The sequence below is a fragment of the Ruditapes philippinarum genome, unplaced genomic scaffold, assembly GCF_026571515.1.
Source record: "Ruditapes philippinarum isolate M1 unplaced genomic scaffold, ASM2657151v2 ctg2582_1_1_1_1, whole genome shotgun sequence".
In the NCBI taxonomy this organism is placed as follows: Eukaryota; Metazoa; Mollusca; class Bivalvia; order Venerida; family Veneridae; genus Ruditapes; species Ruditapes philippinarum.
The window spans coordinates 73,598-94,737 of record NW_026865210.1 but is presented as its reverse complement, the minus strand read 5'-3'; the positions used below and the strand labels follow the sequence as shown (position 1 = coordinate 94,737).

The following is a 21,140-nucleotide window of genomic DNA, read 5'->3' as shown; positions in this document are numbered from 1 at the left end:
TGGCATGAATGTAACTTCGGACCTTAGACTCTGTCGCTGTTGCGTTTAAACATTGTACTTCTGTACAGATCCGGATTCAAAATAGGAATACTTAAGTTAGTAAGTTACTCCAGGCAATGCAAATGTAGGCAATGTTTTAGTGAGCATATAAAGTAAAAATATTTTGATTAAGGAGAAGCTTGCCCGACATGGCTCGCTCCATGTTCACTAAATATTTTTTTAGTTAATGTCTTCTAGCTACACTTTATTACAAAGTTATAAAGAACAGTCCCATACAGCATTTTGCTTGTCACTGTGGCTTTCGCTGTGGGTCATTTATTAGAATATATACAGTATGCTGTTGTTTGTAAACAACGTAGATAGCTGTTCGCGTTTATACTAGCCAAATCTGGTTTTCTCTCAAATCGTTATCATTATTGGCTTTTTACATCGTTTCAGTCTTATTCATTGTGATTAAATAGCTTTACTTTAATATCCGTAAAATTGTTGATTTCAATACTTTACTTAATTAAGATAGTATCTGGCAGTAGATGGTTAAGATTTTCAAGGAGATACAAATAATTATTCTATGTCTTTGTTTGGTGATTTCTTCAAAAGATGCGGATATTCTACAACGCTCGAAAGGTATATTACGTTATTTCGCTCGTCATTTACTAGTATATAAAGAAACAATGATAGAAGTAAGTTTTACAAATCAAATCAAAATTTATTTATTGTCGGTATGTATACTGTATATAACATTTCACAAAACATAAGATATGTATAGCTTTTTTACAAATGTGTGAGCCATTGAAATCAATTTATGTAGCATGAAATATTGTAATTTTCACTGTCTTTTGCTATAATTGACTGTAACTTAGTAATTAATTATTGAATTTTGGTTAAATTGTCACAATTTTGTTATTTTTGTACGGATTTGACAAACAAGATTTGCTACAAAATAATTTAGACGTGACCTTGACTGTTAATGTCAAATTAATAAGATTCTCTTGTTTCTTCCTGTAACTGGCTATAACTATAGATTAACTTCAGTACATGTATCTTGGTAAGGGCCTTCATGAATATCAAACTCAAATTGACCTTGATTCATGTATGACCTTGATTTCAATGTCAAATTATTGAATTTTCACTTATTGTTGCTATAATTGGCATTAAGTTGGAAGTTAATAAATGGATTATCTTCTTACCTGAACAAAACAACCTTTAGGACAAGACCTACTAAAAGGTTGAACTGACATTGACCTTGAGCTTTGAATGACATTGAACGTCAAGGTCAAATTGTTGAATTTTTATAAATTGTCATTATTTTGTAATTATGTACGGATTTATTCTAATCAATTTATAACTGACCTTGACCTTTAAATGACCTTGGCCGTCATGGTGAGATGATTGAACTTTGTCATTTATTTATGGAAATGATTCATACTTGGACAAAACAAATGTGACTAGACAGACTTATTAAAATAAAAAAGATAAAAAATCTTTTATTTTTTTACTTTCCCTTTTAAAGATTAGTTTAAAACGTTTATTTGTTTGCGTTTAGGAAAAGTAAACAAAGTCGAGCGTTGCCCCCGCCCGGCGGTGGCTGCATGTTGTCTTTAAGGAACCTATCGCTATTGACTGAAAACTGCATCAAGTATCTTAATAGTAATATACTGATATTGTAGTGTTGTGATAATTACAAAGTAGTGAAAAAAGAAAAGCAAAATTACAAAGAGTTCATATAGGCTGCTCAATGTTGAAAGTGATATATATCTGGTTTCCGTCAATATTTGTTTAAAAACGTTTTATGTACATGTATATATTTGTTTTTATATAACTTTGCAGAAATAAATGAATTGTACAGTTTCCTAGTTAAAAATCCTTATCTTCCGTTTAAAAGAATGTTTTTATATATATATGAATCTATACTTTTAGATGCTCGAATCTTGGTTTTGGGAGCAGGAATGTCTGGACTCAGTACAGCAAAGGCGCTACATGACGCCGGATACCAACATATCCTGATACTTGAAGCAACCTCTCGGATTGGTGGAAGAATTAAACATGACCGCTTAGGCAACTACACGGTTGAAATGGGTGCAATGTGGATCTACGGAAAAGGATCTAATCCAATCTACGGGATGGCCGAAAAGCTGAATATATCATATACTGACAATTTCATTGATGATTGGACAGTGAGAGACGAGAACGGTGATGACGTCACTGAAACAGCAGACGCTGCTTACTCTAAGTTACAGGACGCTTTAACAAAGGCAAGTGAGTTAAATAAGAACGTTGAAGAAGACTTCACTGTATTAGCAGGGTTACGGAATTCAGTATGGATGCCAACAACTAATATCGATGATGTAATAGAAGCATACTCAATAGATTTTGAAACCGGGATGCCCCCATCAACATTATCCGGGAAAAATCTTCATTTAGACGACACGTTTGAGGATTTTGGAAGTTACGAAATGATGGCTGTTAAACATGAGTCCGGGTTTGTTGATATCATAAAAGGCTTATATGAAACATTTATGACAGAAGATGACCCGCGTCTATTACTCAATACCACTGTAAAGAAAATAGAACACGGACATGATTCGGTAACTGTTCATACTAAAGCAGGGGAATTGTTCAATGCTGATTTCGTTGTTGTCACATTTAGTTTAGGAGTTTTGCAGCATCGAGAAGTTGACTTTTCTCCACCATTACCACACACAAAGCAAATGGCCATTGACATGCTTGGTTTCTGCAAGTTTACCCATATATATGTACAATTTCCGCATTCATTTTGGGACGAAACAATGTACATTCTGCGTGCATCTAAAATACGAGGCCATTTTAGCTGCTGGCAGAATATGAATACGATTTACAAAGGATCAAACATACTTCAGCTTTCTCTGTTTGGAGATGACGCCAACTGGGTGGACCGGTCTAGCGACCACATGGTCATGCAGGAAGTGCTCCGGTATCTACAATTGCTTTACCCTAACACAACGATTCCCGAACCGTCAGGTTTTAAAGTATCTAGATGGAACACTGATCCGTTTACTAGAGGGGCATTCAGTTACTGGCCCACTGGTTTTACTACTGAGATAATGAAAGACTTTCAGGCACCGATAGGGCGGGTTTTCTTTGCTGGAGAACATCTAGATCCGTTGCATTATGGGTTCGTCCATGGGGCATATAGATCAGGTCAACAGACGGCTGGTAATATCATACATCGTATAGAAAATTCAAAGGACTGGCACCAACGTCATCGGAAAGATCAAAAGCATGTACCTTATGATACATTCGCTTTCTCCTCCCGGATTTAGATTGCTTATTTCTAATGCTGTCATGTTTTGTCCGATAAACTACAAAAATGTAACATTCAAGAGAACATTTGTGACTTTTAATCATGTTAGAAACATGGACTAAATGACATGTGAAAAGCCAGACATATGTAGTCACAAGGAAGATTGTTGTTTTTTTTGTATTTATTCAGACGAAAATTATATAAAAGTAATGCATCAGTTCCGGAACGTGTATATATCTAGTTTTCTAAGGAGAATAAATATGATTTATAGATTTATAGGAAACAGCGGAAAATACCAGAAATGATCTAAACAATATTATATTATATATAGGAGTTTAGGAGTTCTGCAGCATCGAGAAGTCGACTTCTCTACATCATTATCACACACAATGCAAATATATAAATATTTTATATATATTCTACTATTTTACAATGTTTATATCATACGGTACGGGTATAATACCTCCGAAAACCTGACAGCAACATGATAAGAAAGATGAAAGACAAGTATGTAATGTAGATAAAGAACAAAAATATTAGAATATACGGAAATCATGTAAACAGTCGGATAATTTTTCTATTTTCTTATATTGTTTTGCAAAGTTTATGTCACAAATTTGTACTATATATTTAATAGAGAAAAACTTTCTTGTTGTCGTTTTATTTTATTTTGAACAATTTTTACACAAATGTATATAACTCTGCAACGTTCCACATACGTATATATGTGTTAACAATAACGTTCACTGATTAGTTTTCATCCCGCCCGAAATTTAAGCATGGAAACCGTCTGTTTCAATGGCTTATGTGCTTCAGTCCGTCCATAATCTTAGTACATAAACCGTTGGTTTAAATGGTGTTTTACTGGTGTCAAAATGCCGCATTAAGATGAATGAAAAAACCCAGAACTCCAAAATGTTGGTATGCCCGGCCGGAGTTACAATATTGGTTGTTCTGATTTTTGGATAACTCAGAATGTTACAAATTTTTATAATTTTAAATTTAATGATTAAGCTAGACTTACCTTAGTAGAAGTAAGGCGAAGGTTGATCATAATTTCATCCGACACAAAACTCCCTAAGGGCTCACACAGCTACCAGCAGCCAAGGTATTCATTTTTTAGAGAAAGTAACGTGTATTTATTTTGGAGCAATTTTTATCGGGTGGAAGCGGGCGGGCGTGTGAGCCCTTAGGGAGTTTTGTGTCGGATGAATATGAAATAAAATCACGATTGCATGATCAGTCTTTACAAGTATGGAATAGTGATGTTTTCAATTCTGCTAAGTGTTTAAATTATAGAATATATAAAACTCAATTTAAATTAGAACATTATTTACTATGTTTACCAAGAAATTTAGCATTTACTCTTTATAAATTTAGATGTCTCAATTCTGATATTCCTTTAGAGAAATGTCGCTATTTTGGTACTGAAAGAGAAAATAGAACATGCTCACTTGTAACCAGCAAGAAATAGGTGATGAATTTCACTATATTTTTAAATGTACTTATTTTAATCATGAAAGACACAAGTCTATCAGTAATTATTATTCAAGGTTTCCTGGTATTTTTAATTTTCAGGCTCTAATGTGTAGCGACAACAGAAATACTTTATTTAATCTAGCCATTTTTGTTAAAGCAATGATGCTGAAATTTCACTGCGTCATTTTCCTTATTTACCTTTTGCTCTTTTGTTAAAAGCGGTCTAGTAAATCACTTCACCGTAAAAAATAACGCTGAATTGGAGGGGGGGGGGGGGGGGGGGGGGGGGGGGGGGGGGGGGGGGGGGGGGGGGCTTATGACCACTTTGAATATGAAAAAGGGTCGGTAGTATACATTTTAAAGTATATTTCATTAAATTAGCGCATATGGCTGTAAGGACCCTCATTACATATATTCCAGATTATTTGTGAGAAAAACGAACTGGCTACTGTTCTGGCGTTAAAGTTTGTGTTTCGCCGATATAAATGAGTACAATAACGCACATTTGGCCTTTCTTTATGGTTTGCTTTTCGGTATACCTAACATATTTGCTTTTAGTTTTCGACATTTATTTCCACAACTAAGTCTGATTTTGCACAATCCTGCATTATTTTAACAATTCTACATTATGGGATATATACGACGATTGGTGCATATGCGTGTGTTCCGTTTTTATGATTAGAAAACTTTTTATCTTCCTCAATATTTGTATATATTATTAATATGTTATGTATTCATATATCAAAACTAGAACTGCCACTGTCATGGCGTGAATACCCCCGCATACCACTTTGTCAGAAGCTTTTTTTAAGTCAAGGCCCCTGTGACCTTGAACTTTGACCAAGTGACCTCAAAATCAATAGGGGTCATCTACTAATCACGACTAACCTCCATGCCAAATATGAAGACTGTGGGTCAAAGGAATCTCAAGTTATTGGGCGGACAAGCTTTTTAAAGTCAAGGCCCCTGTGACCTTGACCTTTGACCCAGTGACCCCAAAATCAATAGGGGTCATCTACTAATCATGACTAACCTCCATGCCAAATATGAAGACTGTGGGTCAAAGGAATCTTAAGTTATTGGGCGGACAAGCTTTTTTTTAGTCAAGGCCCCTGTGACCTTGACCTTTAACCCAGTGACTTCAAAATTCCATAGGGGTCATAAACTTATCATAAATAACCTCCATGCCAAATATGAAGACTCTGGGCCAAAGGAATCTCAAGTAATTGGGCAGACAAGCTTTTTAAAGTCAAGGCCCCTGTGACCTTGACCGTTGACCAATTGACCCCAAAATCAATAGGGGTCATCTACTAATCACGACTAACCTCCATGCCAAATATGAAGACAGTGGGTCAAAGGAATCATAAGTTATTGGGCGGACAAGGTTTTTTTAGTCAAGGCCCCTGTGACCTTGACCTTTAACCCAGTGACCTCAAAATCAATAGGAGTCATCTACTAATCATGACTAACCTCCATGCCAAATATGAAGACGGTGGGTCAAAGGAATCTCAAGTTATTGGGTGGACAAGCTTTTTTTTAGTCAAGGCCCTTGTGACCTTGACCTTTGACCCAGTGACCCCAAAATCAATAAGGGTCATCTACTAATCATGACTAACCTCCATGTCAAATATGAAGACTGTGGGTCAAAGGAATCTCAAGTTATTGGGCGGACAATGTTTTTTTAGTTAAGGCCCCTGTGACCTTGACCTTTAACCCAATGACCTTAAAATCAATAGGGGCCATCTACTTATCATGACTAACCTCCATGCCAAATATGAAGACTCTGGGCCAAAGGAATCTCAAGTTATTGGGCGGACAAGCTTTTTAAAGTCAAGGCCCCTGTGACCTTGACCTTTGACCCAGTGACCCCAAAATCAATAGGGGTCATTTACTAATCATGACTAACCTCCATGCCAAATATGAAGACTGTGGGCCAAAGGAATCTCAAGTTATAGGGCGGACAAGGAAAACCGACGGACGGGGAGACGTCCGGACGTCCGGGTGGCCGGACGGACAAGCTGATTCCAGTATACCCCCTTACAACTTTGATGTGCGGGGGTATAATAATGATCTTACCTTAGCCTACTCGACAAGTTCTGTTTTCCTGATAAACTTTTAGATGTTATGCCCAGGAACTATGCGATGGCGGAACTGCGATCTGGTGAATTAAAAGCGGCTTATTGTCGTGATCCGGCGGGTAAACTACAAAAAAAACACAATTACAGTGTACCTTAACATTATAAGTTATGATGTAAATGTTAAAAAAGTATTATAAAATTTTCCTCGTGTACATCTTTATTTTGAATCCGGCTATCATGTATGAGTGTATTGCCAATAAATACATTGAAAATACAGAAATAGGGGACGGCATAAAGTTTTCATAGAAATGTGATATACATTTTAATTACAATGTACTTCGCTTTTCAAGAGTTTTCGCATAAAATATCCTGAAACACAAATGGAAGTTTATTAAGGCTTAAAGTTACATTTAATAAATTTCATAAAAACAGAAATAGCGACATTTCATTAATAAATTGGGTTTTATATCGACTCCAGGTCTTATTTTGGTGTCCAGACAAAAAAATCGGAAGTACAATAATTGTTTGCATGAGAAACTCCGCCTTCAGATCATCCGTACATCACTATTAAATTAAGAAACATGACTATAAGTAGCAGTCCTAATTTAACGGTAAATTTCCGCATTGTAACGGATGTTTTCATACAAATTTAATCTTTTTTATGAGATGATTACTTTTTACTGAACCTCAGGCCTAGTGCACCGTTAAGTTAAACGGTTAAAATGCGTTTGCAAAAGAAAATCTCATATTTGTTGTGTTCCGGATAGCAGCTACAACACTGTGACGTAGCGCATACACAAGCTGATTATAATCTTCATTTGCATGTTAAAATTCGTATACGAACTTTAGTGTTACCGTGGGGTTTTCCGTTTAAAATCCTTATTTATGAACAATATTTTTTTAGATTTACAACAAGACTGTTAAAAAGGTTAATGAATCTGTAGAATGCTTGGTTTTTAGGCCGACGGCAAAAGTATTAATACATATTTATTTAATATGTAGCTTTAATATAAATGTTAGTAGTGGTGCGAAGATTAACTTGAAAGGAGTTTTAATCTAATTTTTAAAATGTTATCATTTATAATTTAAAGCAAACTGTCATGTTTTGTTTGTTGTTTTCTGAAAATTGTAGACCTCTAAGTTTTGGAATCCAAATATAACACATAACGTATTATCAGGCAGAAATATGCTGATTTGCATAAATATATTATATACGAGTACATGACTTGTATATAAATATATATAATACAGTATAATGTATTTCGAATACTCGTTTACTACATGTAATAATTGTAATTTTTACATACATAGTTTTCTCGCAGATTTAATGAGATGTTACCTCACAAACTCATGCCTGTAATTACTGCAAAAAAAGACATACCGGTAATAAGGCAGTTCCGGCGTTCCATAGTCACTGGTATATACATGCATAATTATATGTTGATAGTAACTTTTGAACTACATGTGTATTTATAATACGGTTGATAGCGTGATATTACCCACCAGTGAATTCCTTTTCGTATGCAATAATTATCGTGTGGAAAAAAATGTTTTTGGATTTAAGTGCAAAGTTGCATGCAAAAGCGTTTATTAAAATGAAATTATTTCATATACGTACTGTAGTAGACTTTACTTGCAAGGTTTAAGCTACGTACACCTTTTAACGAGTTCCATCTAAATAAAAAATATGTTAAAATCTAACACATTTTTTAGGGTTATATTGGGGAATAAATCGCTAAAACGGTCTTTCAGGTAAGTTTATTTCTTTCACCTGACCTAGTTATCATTACGTGTAAACAATGGTAATATAATAAATCACTGTAGTGGAGGGGATACCCTGACTTCAACTGATTTTACTTCGCAACTTGCTATTGACTAAATGAATAGGTTAAATGCTTGTTATAACCATCATTTTTGTTTATTTTGCTAAATATTTTTGAGAGTTACATGACATCGTTTACAGTTGCAGCTCTTACTGTTTTTCTACAAAATGGAGCTACACACACGGACCCGGGGAAATCCCTCTAAGGGGCATAACTATTGGTAAACTTTTACAAACCCAGACAGAAAAGACACCTGATAGAGAAGCTGTTGTTTTCCCGACGACAGGAGTCAGGAAAACATTCTTTCAATTATTAGAAGAGGTAACTGTTTTATTTTGTTTAAAAATTCGAGTTTCTTTTTACGATGGACGCGCACTCATGAATGTGCTATGTAACTAGATGGTGAAAAAAAATATATTATACATTATTTATTGTATATATATTATATGAATATGACACCTTTGCAAATCGTTATCATATCATGTTCCTTTTGATTGGTACGTTACTGTCTCAAGTTAGGAAGTTATACCCAGCATTCCTGTCAAATCTAAAAATACCAGCTAGCACTAAGAAATAGTCGAGTTACATATAATTAAGTTAGATTTTATCCATGCATGTGTATTTGCAGGCCGATCGTTTTGCAGCTGGGCTTTTAGAGCTTGGTCTTAAAAAGGGAGATCGTGTTGGAATCTGGGGTCCGAACTCGCCGGAATGGGTCATAACACAGTATGCAACGGCAAGAGCTGGCTTGATTTTAGTAAGTGTAAGACTTTACATTTATATGACTTTTTCTGAGTTTTGGTAAAACTGTATTCGCGTACACTTCGCGAATACAGTTTTACCCAAACTCAGAAATCGTTAATATCAACCCACATCATTCACTTTCGATTACACCCTATACAAGGCAGTTCTAGGAATTATTTGCAATATGTTAGACTACAATGAAGAAGCTTTTACAACTTGATTGAAATTGCATATTGCATATTTGTAGCCAAAAATAATGGCTACATACATTTCCACTAAAGTATGAGTGCTGAAACTGAAAATTCAAAATTTTTCTAACATTCAAGTAAGATAACTTTGTCCAAAATCATTGAACCACGACCAAATTCAAACTTGAACTGCTTATTCCTAAGATGTATCTTTATGTCAAATTTGAGTTGAATGTGTACAACTATTGGGGAGATAATGAATGGAAACTTAAAAATTCTGATTTTTTTTCAAAGTTCAAGAGGGATAACTCTGTCAGCTTTTATCAAACCATGACATTTCTTTGACGTATCCATATGTCAAATTTGAGTTGAATGAGTAATACCCTAAAGGAGATAATGAACGGAAACTGAAAATTTCATATTATTTTCAAAGTGAAAGGGACATATCTCTGCCAAAAATCATTGAACCATGACCAATTGTAACTTGGCCTGAGCATTCTTTTAACGTATCCATATGTCAAATTTGAGTTGAATGTGTGATACCGTTGGGGAGATAATGAACCGAAACTGAAAATTTCATATTATTTTCAAAGTAAAAGGGGCATAACTCTGCCAAAATCATCGAACCATGACCAAATTAGAAATTGACCTGTATTTTCTCATGACATATCCATATGTCAAGTTTGAGTTGAATGTGTAATACCGTTTGGGAGATAATGAACGGAAACTGAAAATTTCATATTATTTTCAAAGTAAAAGGGGCATAACTCTGCCAAAAATTATCGAACCCTGACCAAATTCAAACTTGACCTGAATTTTCTCATGACATATCCATATGTCAAGTTTGAGTTGAATGTGTAATACCATTGGGGAGATAATGAACGGAAACTGAAAATTTCATATTATTTTCAAAGTAAAAGGGCCATTATATGCCGGGGGCATAAAACTATATTTTTGAGCTTATTAATTAATACAATTTCTTTATTTGATGAAAGTTCTTCTCTTACTGATCAAGATCATTTAAATTCTTATTGATTCCACTATAATTCAGGGCACATGTTTTGCGTCTATTTAATACATTGATTTTTGTTTACCACTGGCTTTGACTACAATATATTATTTAAAACATATTGAAAATTCATTTTTATGACCCCAAAGAGCGGTCGTTTGTCTGATGTTAAAAATGCATATGTACCTGTTTAACGCACTTTGGGGTCGAAATTGGACCCCAAAAGGCTGCCTAAGAGTGCATTCTAACTTATATCTGCTCAAAACCGGAAATTTACACAAGGATTGTTAGAACAGTATCATTGTTTTGAACACACATCTAAGGTATGATTCTCCTTTTCTTTTCTAGGTGAATATCAACCCTTTATACCGAAGTTTTGAACTGGAGTATGCTTTACAGCTGGTAGGTTGTAATTTGCTATACAAGAGTCGTATCTGGTCCAGTGTCTGATGAACTGTTAAAGAAGTACACCGAACGTTTTATGTTTCACTTTTGGTGCTTTGATCACATTTTGATATAATTGGATGTATGACCTTTAAATCATTTTTGAAAATAGAAAAGTACATAGACAGCTTTTCAGATTAAAGCATGGCATAATATAGAATATAAACCTGTCTATTTTTAGGAGAGAAGAGTTGTGCTATATAGTATAGCATTTGATTAGCTGTTAAGAATGTTTTCATACGTCTTCATTATACAATAAAAACCCTCAATTAAGACCACCATCGGGACTGGACCAAAGTGGTTTTAATTGTGGGGTGGCCTTAATTGTGAATATTCTTATCAATGCTTACACACTTTTTGACCAGGGTCTATTTTAGTCATTTGTATGAACAAACAATATATATACCTGAAAAAACAACATAAAACTTTGTTATAAATAAATACCTGATGGGAAGAAAAAAATTTAATATCAAATTCCATTTTGACTGATTTCAATATCAATTTCAATATTAATTATTATATGATCAAATACAAAATAAGTTCAGCATGTAATCAATGTACTGAAAGCAAGATTAAACCACTCTAAAATTTACTTTCTCACCTTATTACATGATATAAGGTGTTTTTGACACCTTTTGAAATTAGGTGTCATGCATTAGAGCATTCAAGCTGATAATAACAACAAATTCAAGATCTAGGTAGGCGTGGACTTTAAATCAGTGGTCTCAATAGTGGGGTCAAGTAAAGAACAAAACAAAGAATTGGGACTGAATCTAGTGGTCTTAAAAGTGGATAAGCGAGGTGGTCTTAATTCTGGATCATGTAACCATTGACATAAAGAACCGAAAATTCCGTACTTTTAAAAAATGGTCTCAATAGCGGGGTGGTCTTAATTCCGGGGTGGTCTTAAGTAGGGATTCTATTTTGAAACATCGCAGCATAGCTCGTGAAACTATACAAATAAATACCTGAATTTCTGACACTTGGTGTATATGAGATTGCATGTGGGTTGTTTTTGTTGTATCACTTATCATAGGTTAAAGTCAGAAAACATCGGTAAATACGTATTTACAAACCGGTTATTTCGATTATAGAACGGTGAACCTCGGTTATTTGGCAACATCGGTAAAGATAAACATCGGTAAAGCTAGGTAACTGGTTAACGAACTACATGGGTAAACTTGTTATTTCAGGTTGATTGTAAAGCAGTAGTGTGTGCGACAGAGTTCAAGGACCAGCTTTATTATGAGATTATGTTTCAACTTGTACCGGAACTGGCTTCTTGTAAACCACATACTCTTCGCAGTCATATGTAAGATATTGTTTTACTCACTAACTGATATCTAATTAGAATTAGATTAAGACAGAGAAATAACTCCTGTACACTTAGCTATAGAAATATATTATTTTGATTGCTACAATTGATTCATACATGTATGTAGTTATATCTTATTATAACCGTCAATTTCATTCTTGTCAATAAATCAACAGAAAAAATGTTCTTGCACAGATTTTATTATTAAATCATTATCGACTAAATATAGAGTAGATGTAACATTAATTTTACATGTACATTGACTGATCATTCTCATTAATCTGACTTAATGTTATAATTATGTCTCTACTTCTATCTTTTATTTATTATGCTCGAATGCCAAAATTAATAATGAAATTCCTGTCAGTACAGCAAAACAACTTTTTTAGTATCAGGGAACTTGGTTTTGTATGAATTTATAATCTGGAAATACGATCTGTCTTGTGATATTTCAAATCAATTTTATACCATCATTAGATTGATCCAACTATTCTCTTTCTTATTTCCTTTTAGACTACCAGGTCTGAAGTACATTATAATGATGGGTGAAGATGACTACCCGTAAGTTATTGCTTAACTTTTAAAAAATAAAATTAAAAGAAAATTTAATATACATGTAGCCAATATCCAATTATAAATCAATATGACATTAGGAAGACATGTCGTGGTAAATGGTTCCTTAATCAAAAGTTGAATTCACACCAGAAATGTTTGTTTAATAAGTCGGTGAAAAGTTCCTTCACAAGAAGGTTTCTTACGGTCACACACACAAAATTTTCACGCTCGAATGTTTCAGCGTTTGCTGTTGTAGTACAATGAACTAATATTCAAAATGTATGATCGACATTCGTGTAAAAACGTTTGAGTTACGCTCAAAGGACGTTGTATTTTGTCCGCAAATATTGCAAGTTGATTTGTACCAGGGTTCATTAGGATTCGTTGTACAAAACAACGTTACAGAATAATAATATCTGTCATATTTTGCGGTTCGGATCGGAATATTCGTCCCGAGGTGACCCGCCCATTGGGCGGTAACGAGGCTTGCCGAGTTACCGCCCATTGGCGGGTGACCGAGGGACGGATATTCCGATCCGAACCGCAAACATATGTCAGATATTTTTTCTTGCATATTCTACCATATTCCATTATATTTTAAATTCTTTATCTTTATTTTCAATGAAAATTTATATCATTACAACCGTAACTACTTTCATTCAACAGCGTTACGCGTATGAATTACAAAATCATTCATAACGGTAAAATGACGTCATCTTTATCGTGCCATTGTACAGCACGACTCATCTGGAACCCCCCATGCCAGATGAAATTTCCGGCATGGGTAAAACTAACGGAAACGCCAGTCTGATATGCAAGAAAGCTTAAGAATGTTTGCAACATTCATAGACCGTTGGGTAACAAACGATGAAAACCACCAGCGTCTTATAGTCGATATTAGACAACGAAGCCTAACATGGTAAACTCTATCAAACTTAAGTAAGGTTTTAAGACACTGACAACGGACCAACACCAACGTTTATTTCCAAGATTTAGTTGTCAACATTTTCAACAAACATTCACAAGCGTTCATCAACAAACATCAACTTTCAACGTTTAAAAGGGAGCTTGACTTGAACTTTTGCCAAACCGTCGGTAAACGCCTGTCCAAATGTCCTAGTGTGAATCCAGCTTAAAGAGGTATTTTACATAATCGCAAAACTGTAAAATTTATGAGAGAAAATTCGAATGTTAAAAATTTGTTAGTTTTTGATATGTTTGATAATATTTTAAACATTTTTTTTTCTCATAGGGGAACTTTGAAGTTTTCTGACGTCATGGCTGCCGGAAGTGACTCGAGCGTTCGGCAGATTGTTGACATACAGGACAGCCTTCAGTTTGATGAACCTATAAATATCCAATTTACATCGGTACGTCTTCTCTGTTATTAGTTAACAAAAAATAGGACTTTTAAAATCGCCCATTTTCAGTGGATTCCGGTTTTCTGAGTGCCCGGTTTTCAGAGTTTTTACTGTTTGCACACGTATGTAAATAGTAGATGTAAATAGTTCTTTATAAGAAAGATTACGCTGTTTCATTGTAATACACTTGGGTATAAGGGAGTACATTGAGATTGTATTACAATTACAAGAATAGATCCTACATCCGCAACAACACTGACACAACAACACTGACACTTTTAATATTAGGTACATGTATATAGCTACTCATTCATTTCAGGGCACGACGGGGTTTCCGAAAGGTGCAACATTATCACACCATAATATTGTAAATAACAGTTATTTTACCGGACTGCGGTTGGATTTCCATAACAGGGTATGCCTTAATTGAATTTAAAGGGTATATTAGTATCAATTGTTCAACTTCCACAAAGATTGATATTTTTTCCCGTTATTATTTGCTTAAAAGATATTATCTCTGTGTAACAAACAAAATATACATTATAAAAATATACATTATAAATATTTTGTCCATGTCGATAAACTCTTCCAAAATCTCTTCAAATTTACTACAGAAATTATTGATTGCTCTGATGCACAAATACGTTGAATGTTAGTAAAGTCGTAAAAGGCACACATACCACTAATATAACTGTAGTGCAATTACTGTTGTACTTTAATGTTTATATCGTAGATTAACAATTATATTGTTGTGATTGTCTCAAATTTCTTGCAAGACAAACTTCTTACAATGATGTAAATAAATGTTCAATAATTTTAGCCGGCTAGAATCTGCTGTCCTGTGCCGTTATATCACTGTTTTGGGATGGTTTTAGCATGTTTACAAATACCAAATCACGGGGCTACATGTGTGTTTCCAGCTCCAGGCTTCGACCCAGCCTCTGCTTTGACAGCTGTGGCGAAAGAAAAGTAAGGCAATGTAACTAACTGACGGACAGTTGTTCATATTTTTGGTTATGAAATGGTATAATCATTACCGTTCTTTTATAAAATTAAAATGTGAGGCCCTAAAACATATATATATGTATTATAATAAATCCAAATTATGCATTTTAGCAATACCGTTTCCATTTTCGTTTAGTTACGTGTTGTTATTTTTAGAGGAGAAAAGTCATGTTTCAGTTTTAGCTGTCTGTTTCAAAGAAAAAGTCAAGCTACTATTATTTGTTCAAAATCGTTAAAATCTGTTCAAAACATGTATTTATTCCTTTTGTTTAAGATGTACAGCATTATATGGAGTACCAACAATGTTTATTGACATGTTAAACTACCCTGAATTCGACAAGTTTGATCTGTCAACCCTGTACACTGGTATAATGGCGGGGTCACCATGTCCTATAGAAACAATGAAGCAGGTCATTGCTAAAATGCACATGTACGAGGTCACGGTATGTCTTCATTTAATGTTTTATATTACATTAATAGTATAATCTCGTCTTACATGTATGTCTTTGAATATACAAATATAAGAATGTTTTAATAATATAATAGTATTCTAGTTTGAACTAGATCAGTATTATACATTACCACGCTACTTCTTCTGACCTGTTAGATAAAGGTTACATGTTTAGAGCTCTAATATAGCTTACTTTTGATAGGTTTAAAGAATATACATGTATACACAATAATTTTCTGATCATTTTCTGATTTAAAAGTAATGTTTGTAAACATAAACACCAAATCTCATTCAAATGATATCTTATAACTGACGCTCCACAAACTTTCGCAAGTAGCATACATGTTGAGCTGATTTAAATGAGATTGCTCAACCGCCAAGAAATTGTCTGGTATTTTACATGCCCGTGTGAATATATTTGACAAAAATCAGGCTTTAAATGGTAATTTTCTATAATGGTCTTGTCAATTAGAACATTCAGGAGAAATTGAAATAATAAAACTGAGCAGCAAAACGTATAATTCACTCAGTCTGCTGGTTCGTTATTATTAACTGTTAAAATAGCTTATTAACATTGATTATATTTTAAAATGATGCCAGTAGCATTGCTTATGTCAAGAACATTTATTTATTTTATGTTGCTAATCATCTAGTAATGGCGTTTTACAACTTTCAGGTATGTTACGGCACGACAGAAAATAGTCCCGTGACGTTCCAAAGCAAGAGAAACGATTCAGTAGACAAGCGAGTATCAACTGTTGGTACAGCACATCCACATGTAGAGGTCAATTCTCACTATATTATCCTTTCAATGTTTTTAGTTCAAAAACTGTTATTAAAAGTTACATCAGTATATTACTGTCGCTTGCGTTTAACGAGATCGGACTTAACTCCTTTCGGACTTTCATTTATCACTGATATAAGACTTGTCATTGTCCACGAAATATGCTTATTATATCCCGCCAATATCCAATAACAGATCTCAGTTGTCACGGAACAACTTCTCTACTTATTTTGCAAGAATCATGAATATTGTAGTCAGCCACGTTTGATCATTTCGTATTTTCACTAACCGAAACTGATGTTTTGTTATTGTGATAGGAATACGTCTTCATATGTTTTAACGTCTCCCCCTGATTGACAAATTCTGACATTTATTGACTAATATTATAACTGACTACTCTTGATCATCATCGAAACATCACATTTATGGCTTTTATACACTCCATTATCATTTGTCTTAACCCGCCTTTTTATATGCCCGAAAAAATTTCGGGCATAATATGTTATACCCCCTGGCGTCCGTTAGCAATTTGGTTTCCGGAGCATAACTTAAGTTCCATTTGGCCCACAATATTCAAACTTCATAGGATGATTGTCCATATTGAGAAGAAGAACCCTATTGATTTTGAGGTCACAAGGTCAAAGTCACTATTACCTTTAAACTGAAAACAGTTTCTGGAGCATAACGTAAGTTCCATTCGGCCCACAGTGTTCAAACTTCATAGGATGATTGTCCATATTGGGTTGAAGACCCCTATTGATTTTGGGGTCACAAGGTCAAAGGTCATGGTCACTATTAACTTAAAATTGAAAACAGTTTCTGGAGCATAACTTAAGTTCCATTTGGCTCACAGTGTTTAAGCTTTACTGGATGATTGTCCATATTGGGTAAAAGACCCCTATAGGTTTTGGGGTCATGAGGTCAAAGGTCAAGGTCACTATTAACTTAAAACTGAAAACAGTTTCCGGAGCATAACTCAAGTTCCATTTAGCCCATAATATTCAAACTTTATAGAATGATTGTCCATATTGGGTAGAAGACCCCTATAGATTTTGGGGTAACAAGGTCAAAGGTCAAGGTCACTATTACTTTAAAACTAAAAACAGTTTCTGGAACATAACTTAAGTTCCATTTGGCCCACACTGGCGACAGTGTTCAAACTTCATAGGAGGATGGCTATTTGAAGAAGGTAATACTTTATTTAATTCCCATGTCTTACAAATGCTTCATCCTTACTTAAAAAAAACAACACTTTCGGGCATATAATGCTACGCCTAGCGGTGCTCCTGGTACAAATCGTAAATCGCTGCAGTCTTGTCGTCCATTCTCTTTGCTGTTGTTGTTGCCGAGGCCGTTGCGTTGCGTTGTAACACCTTTCGACATGTTCTGTATAATAAGACACTAAATATTATATCAGGCAAAAGTTGTTGATGAAGACGGTAAAATAGTGCCTGTGGGAACAGTTGGCGAGTTGTGCACGAGGGGATACACGACAATGCTCGGGTACTGGGGAGATGAGGATAAAACACGTGAAGTTTGTTTACCTGATAGATGGTATCTTACAGGGTAAGTTTGTTTACCTGATAAATGGTATCTTACAGGGTAAGTTTGTTTACTTGGTAGATGGTATCTTACAGGGAAGGTTTGTTTACCTGATAGATGGTGTCTTACAGGGTTAGTCTGTTTACCTGATCGTTGGTATCTTATAGGGTAAATTTGTCTATCTGATAGATGGTATCTTACAGGGTAAGTTTGTTTACCTGATAATTGGTATCTTCCAGGGTAAGTTTGTTTACCTGATAGATGATATTTTACAGAATAAATTTGTCTACCTGATAGATTGTTTCTTACAGGGTAAGTTTGTTTACCTGTTAGATGGTATCTTACAGGGTATGTTTGTTCACTTGATAGTAGTATCTTACAGGGTTTGATTGTTTACCTGATAGATGATATTTTACAGGGTAACTTTGTTAACCAGATAGTTGGTATCTTACAGGGTAGTTTACCTGATAGATGGTATCTTACAGTGTAAGTTTGTTTACTTGATAGATGGTTTCTGCCAAGGTTAGTTCCTTTACCTGATAAATGGTATCATACTTACAGGGTAAATTTGTTTACCAGATAGTTGGTATCTTACAGGGTTGTTTACCTGATAGGTGATATTTTACAGGGTAAGTTTGTTTTCAGATAGATGGTATCTTACAGGGTATGTTTGTTTACCTGATAGATGGTATCTTACAGGGCAGGTTTGTTTACTTGATAGATGATATCTTACAGTGCAGGTTTGTTTACCTGATAGATGGTATCTTACAGGGCAGGTTTGTTTACTTGATAGATGGTATCTTACAGGGCAAATTTGTTTACCTGATAGATGGTATCTTACAGGGTAAATTTGTTTACCTGATAGATGGTATCTTACAGGATAAGTTTGTTTACCTTATAGATAGTGTCTTACAGGATAAGTTTGTTTACCTGATAGATGGTATCTTACAAGGTAAGTTTGTTTACCTGATAGATGGCATCTTAGAGGATAAATTTGTTTACCTGATAGATGGTATCTTACAGGGTAAGTTTGTTTACCTGATAGATGGTATCTTACAGGGTAAGTTTGTTTACCTGATAGATGGTATCTTACAGGGCAGGTTTGTTTACTTGATAAATGATATCTTACAGGGCAGGTTTTTTTACTTGATAGATGGTATCTTACAGGGCAGGTTTGTTTACCTGATAGATGGTATCTTACAGGGCAGGTTTGTTTACCTGATAGATGATATCTTACAGGGTAAGTTTGTTTACTTGATAGATTGTATCTTACAGGGTAGTTTACCTGATAGATGGTATTTTAGATGGTATGTTTGTTTACCTGATATATGATATCTTACAGGGTAAGTCGTACACATCATGGGTCACGTTCACTAGCAATTTATATACTCTTTGAAACTCGCTTTCCTACAGCTGTATTTTGCAAAAAAAACCTGAAATGTTGCTACTGTTAACATGGCTGATATTATTTTTACCTTTTTAGGGACACTGCTATAATGGATAAAGATGGCTTTGTACAAATATCAGGCCGTATTAAGGACATGATAATTAGAGGTGGAGAAAATATTTACCCGTTAGAGATAGAACAAGTTTTGTATACTCACCCTAAGATTAAAGACGTTCAGGTAAAATGTTACTGTATTGTTGTCAGAAATTTTAATTGCTCATTATAACTGGTTTGTGGGTTTTATTTTAATGCACGTTTGTCACGTAATTTTAATTTGATAACCGTGACATTTATACATTTGTATTACATATGAACATGTATATGTTTGCTGTTAATTTATTGATATTTTTATATCTTTTCTTAAATAAAGGAATTCTGAGGTATTAATCTTAAAAATAATACTTTTGACAAGTTATATAAGCAAACAACTGTGTATATTGGGCAATTTAGTTGGTCTATTTTATATCTTCATAACATAATTATGTTGCATTTTCTTTCTTGGTTGATGAAAATAATTCATAAGTTTGCATTGAACATGCAAAATGATAATATAAGTGTCATAAATGAGATTAGAAACTTGTTATTCAGACCTTGTAAAATAATGTCATACAAGCCATATGATGTCTTAATAAATGTTTCTTTAATGAGTAAGTGTACTTTTCTGAAGTTTAATCTTGATATAAGTTTGCCTTAGATTGATAACAATTCCCTTATTTTTTGTTGACCAGATGAAACCACTTTATTGTAATTATCCATATAATATTTAAGTAGAAATAGAGAATAATTGTACAGCAAAATATAATAAAATCTTTATGATGCATAAATGCTTAAGCTAGTGTTATATTGAATGTTTTAGGTTGTAGGGGTACCAGACAAGCGTCTCGGGGAACAGATATGTGCCTGGGTAGAGTTAAAAGATGGTGAAACAGCCACAGAGGAGGAAATCAGGCAGTTTTGTAAAGAAAAGGTTAACATATTGTCATATATATATCTTTATATTTTCTAACGTAGATAGATCTACACATTTTGAACTATTGACATCTCTGGGGGTTTTTTTTGTGTTTATGGAATGTTAAAGGGATAGTTGAGAGATGACATGATGAGTTAGCATGAGGTTTGAAATAGGTGCTATGAAAAGCTACGCAAACTGTCTCTATTATAAGTACGCTTCACAGCCCGTTTGTATAATAAGCAAGAATGAAGCTAGTGTGGGGTGATATGAATAGCTACGCAATACGTCTTTATGTGCCAACATAACGATTATGTGGGGTGGTATACAAGGCTATGCCATGTCTTTATGTTGTGTCAGGAAGGCGCTAATATTATTTGTCATATATTATTTGACAATAAGTTGGAATAGTGTGAGGCGATATACTGAGTTAGCTTATTTTTTGTTTCAGATTGCAAAGTTTAAAGTTCCAAAGTACGTACAGTTTGTTACAGAGTATCCACTTACGGTGACAGGAAAAGTTCAAAAATTTAAAATTAGGGAAGAGGCTACTATATCACTTGGGCTGGAACATGTTTTAAGATAAATTTGAGATCGAGTTACGTTACGTTGTGAAGTAACGTAAATTATGCTGTACCATGCAAGTTCAGTAAACTGATATACAGCGTTGGTTAAACGTAGATATA

General features: G+C 34.3%; 2 protein-coding genes across 2 annotated transcripts; both read left to right on the top strand.

The window, feature by feature from the left end:
- Window positions 1–312: 312 nt before the first annotated feature.
- On the top strand, window positions 313–3,930 carry LOC132728171 (uncharacterized; the record flags this gene model as incomplete). The annotated part of the gene is given in 2 exon segments (XM_060713798.1): window positions 313–624; window positions 1,918–3,930. Coding segments are annotated over 2 exon segments (1,476 nt in total). The 3' UTR covers window positions 3,300–3,930.
- Window positions 3,931–8,553: 4,623 nt separating this feature from the next.
- On the top strand, window positions 8,554–21,140 carry LOC132728175 (medium-chain acyl-CoA ligase ACSF2, mitochondrial-like; the record flags this gene model as incomplete). The annotated part of the gene is given in 15 exon segments (XM_060713804.1): window positions 8,554–8,589; window positions 8,801–8,981; window positions 9,289–9,417; window positions 10,950–11,003; window positions 12,239–12,357; window positions 12,874–12,921; window positions 14,168–14,285; window positions 14,596–14,691; window positions 15,097–15,245; window positions 15,556–15,724; window positions 16,409–16,516; window positions 17,934–18,082; window positions 19,542–19,683; window positions 20,362–20,472; window positions 20,906–21,140. Coding segments are annotated over 15 exon segments (1,744 nt in total), but the record flags the coding sequence as incomplete, so codon positions are not given.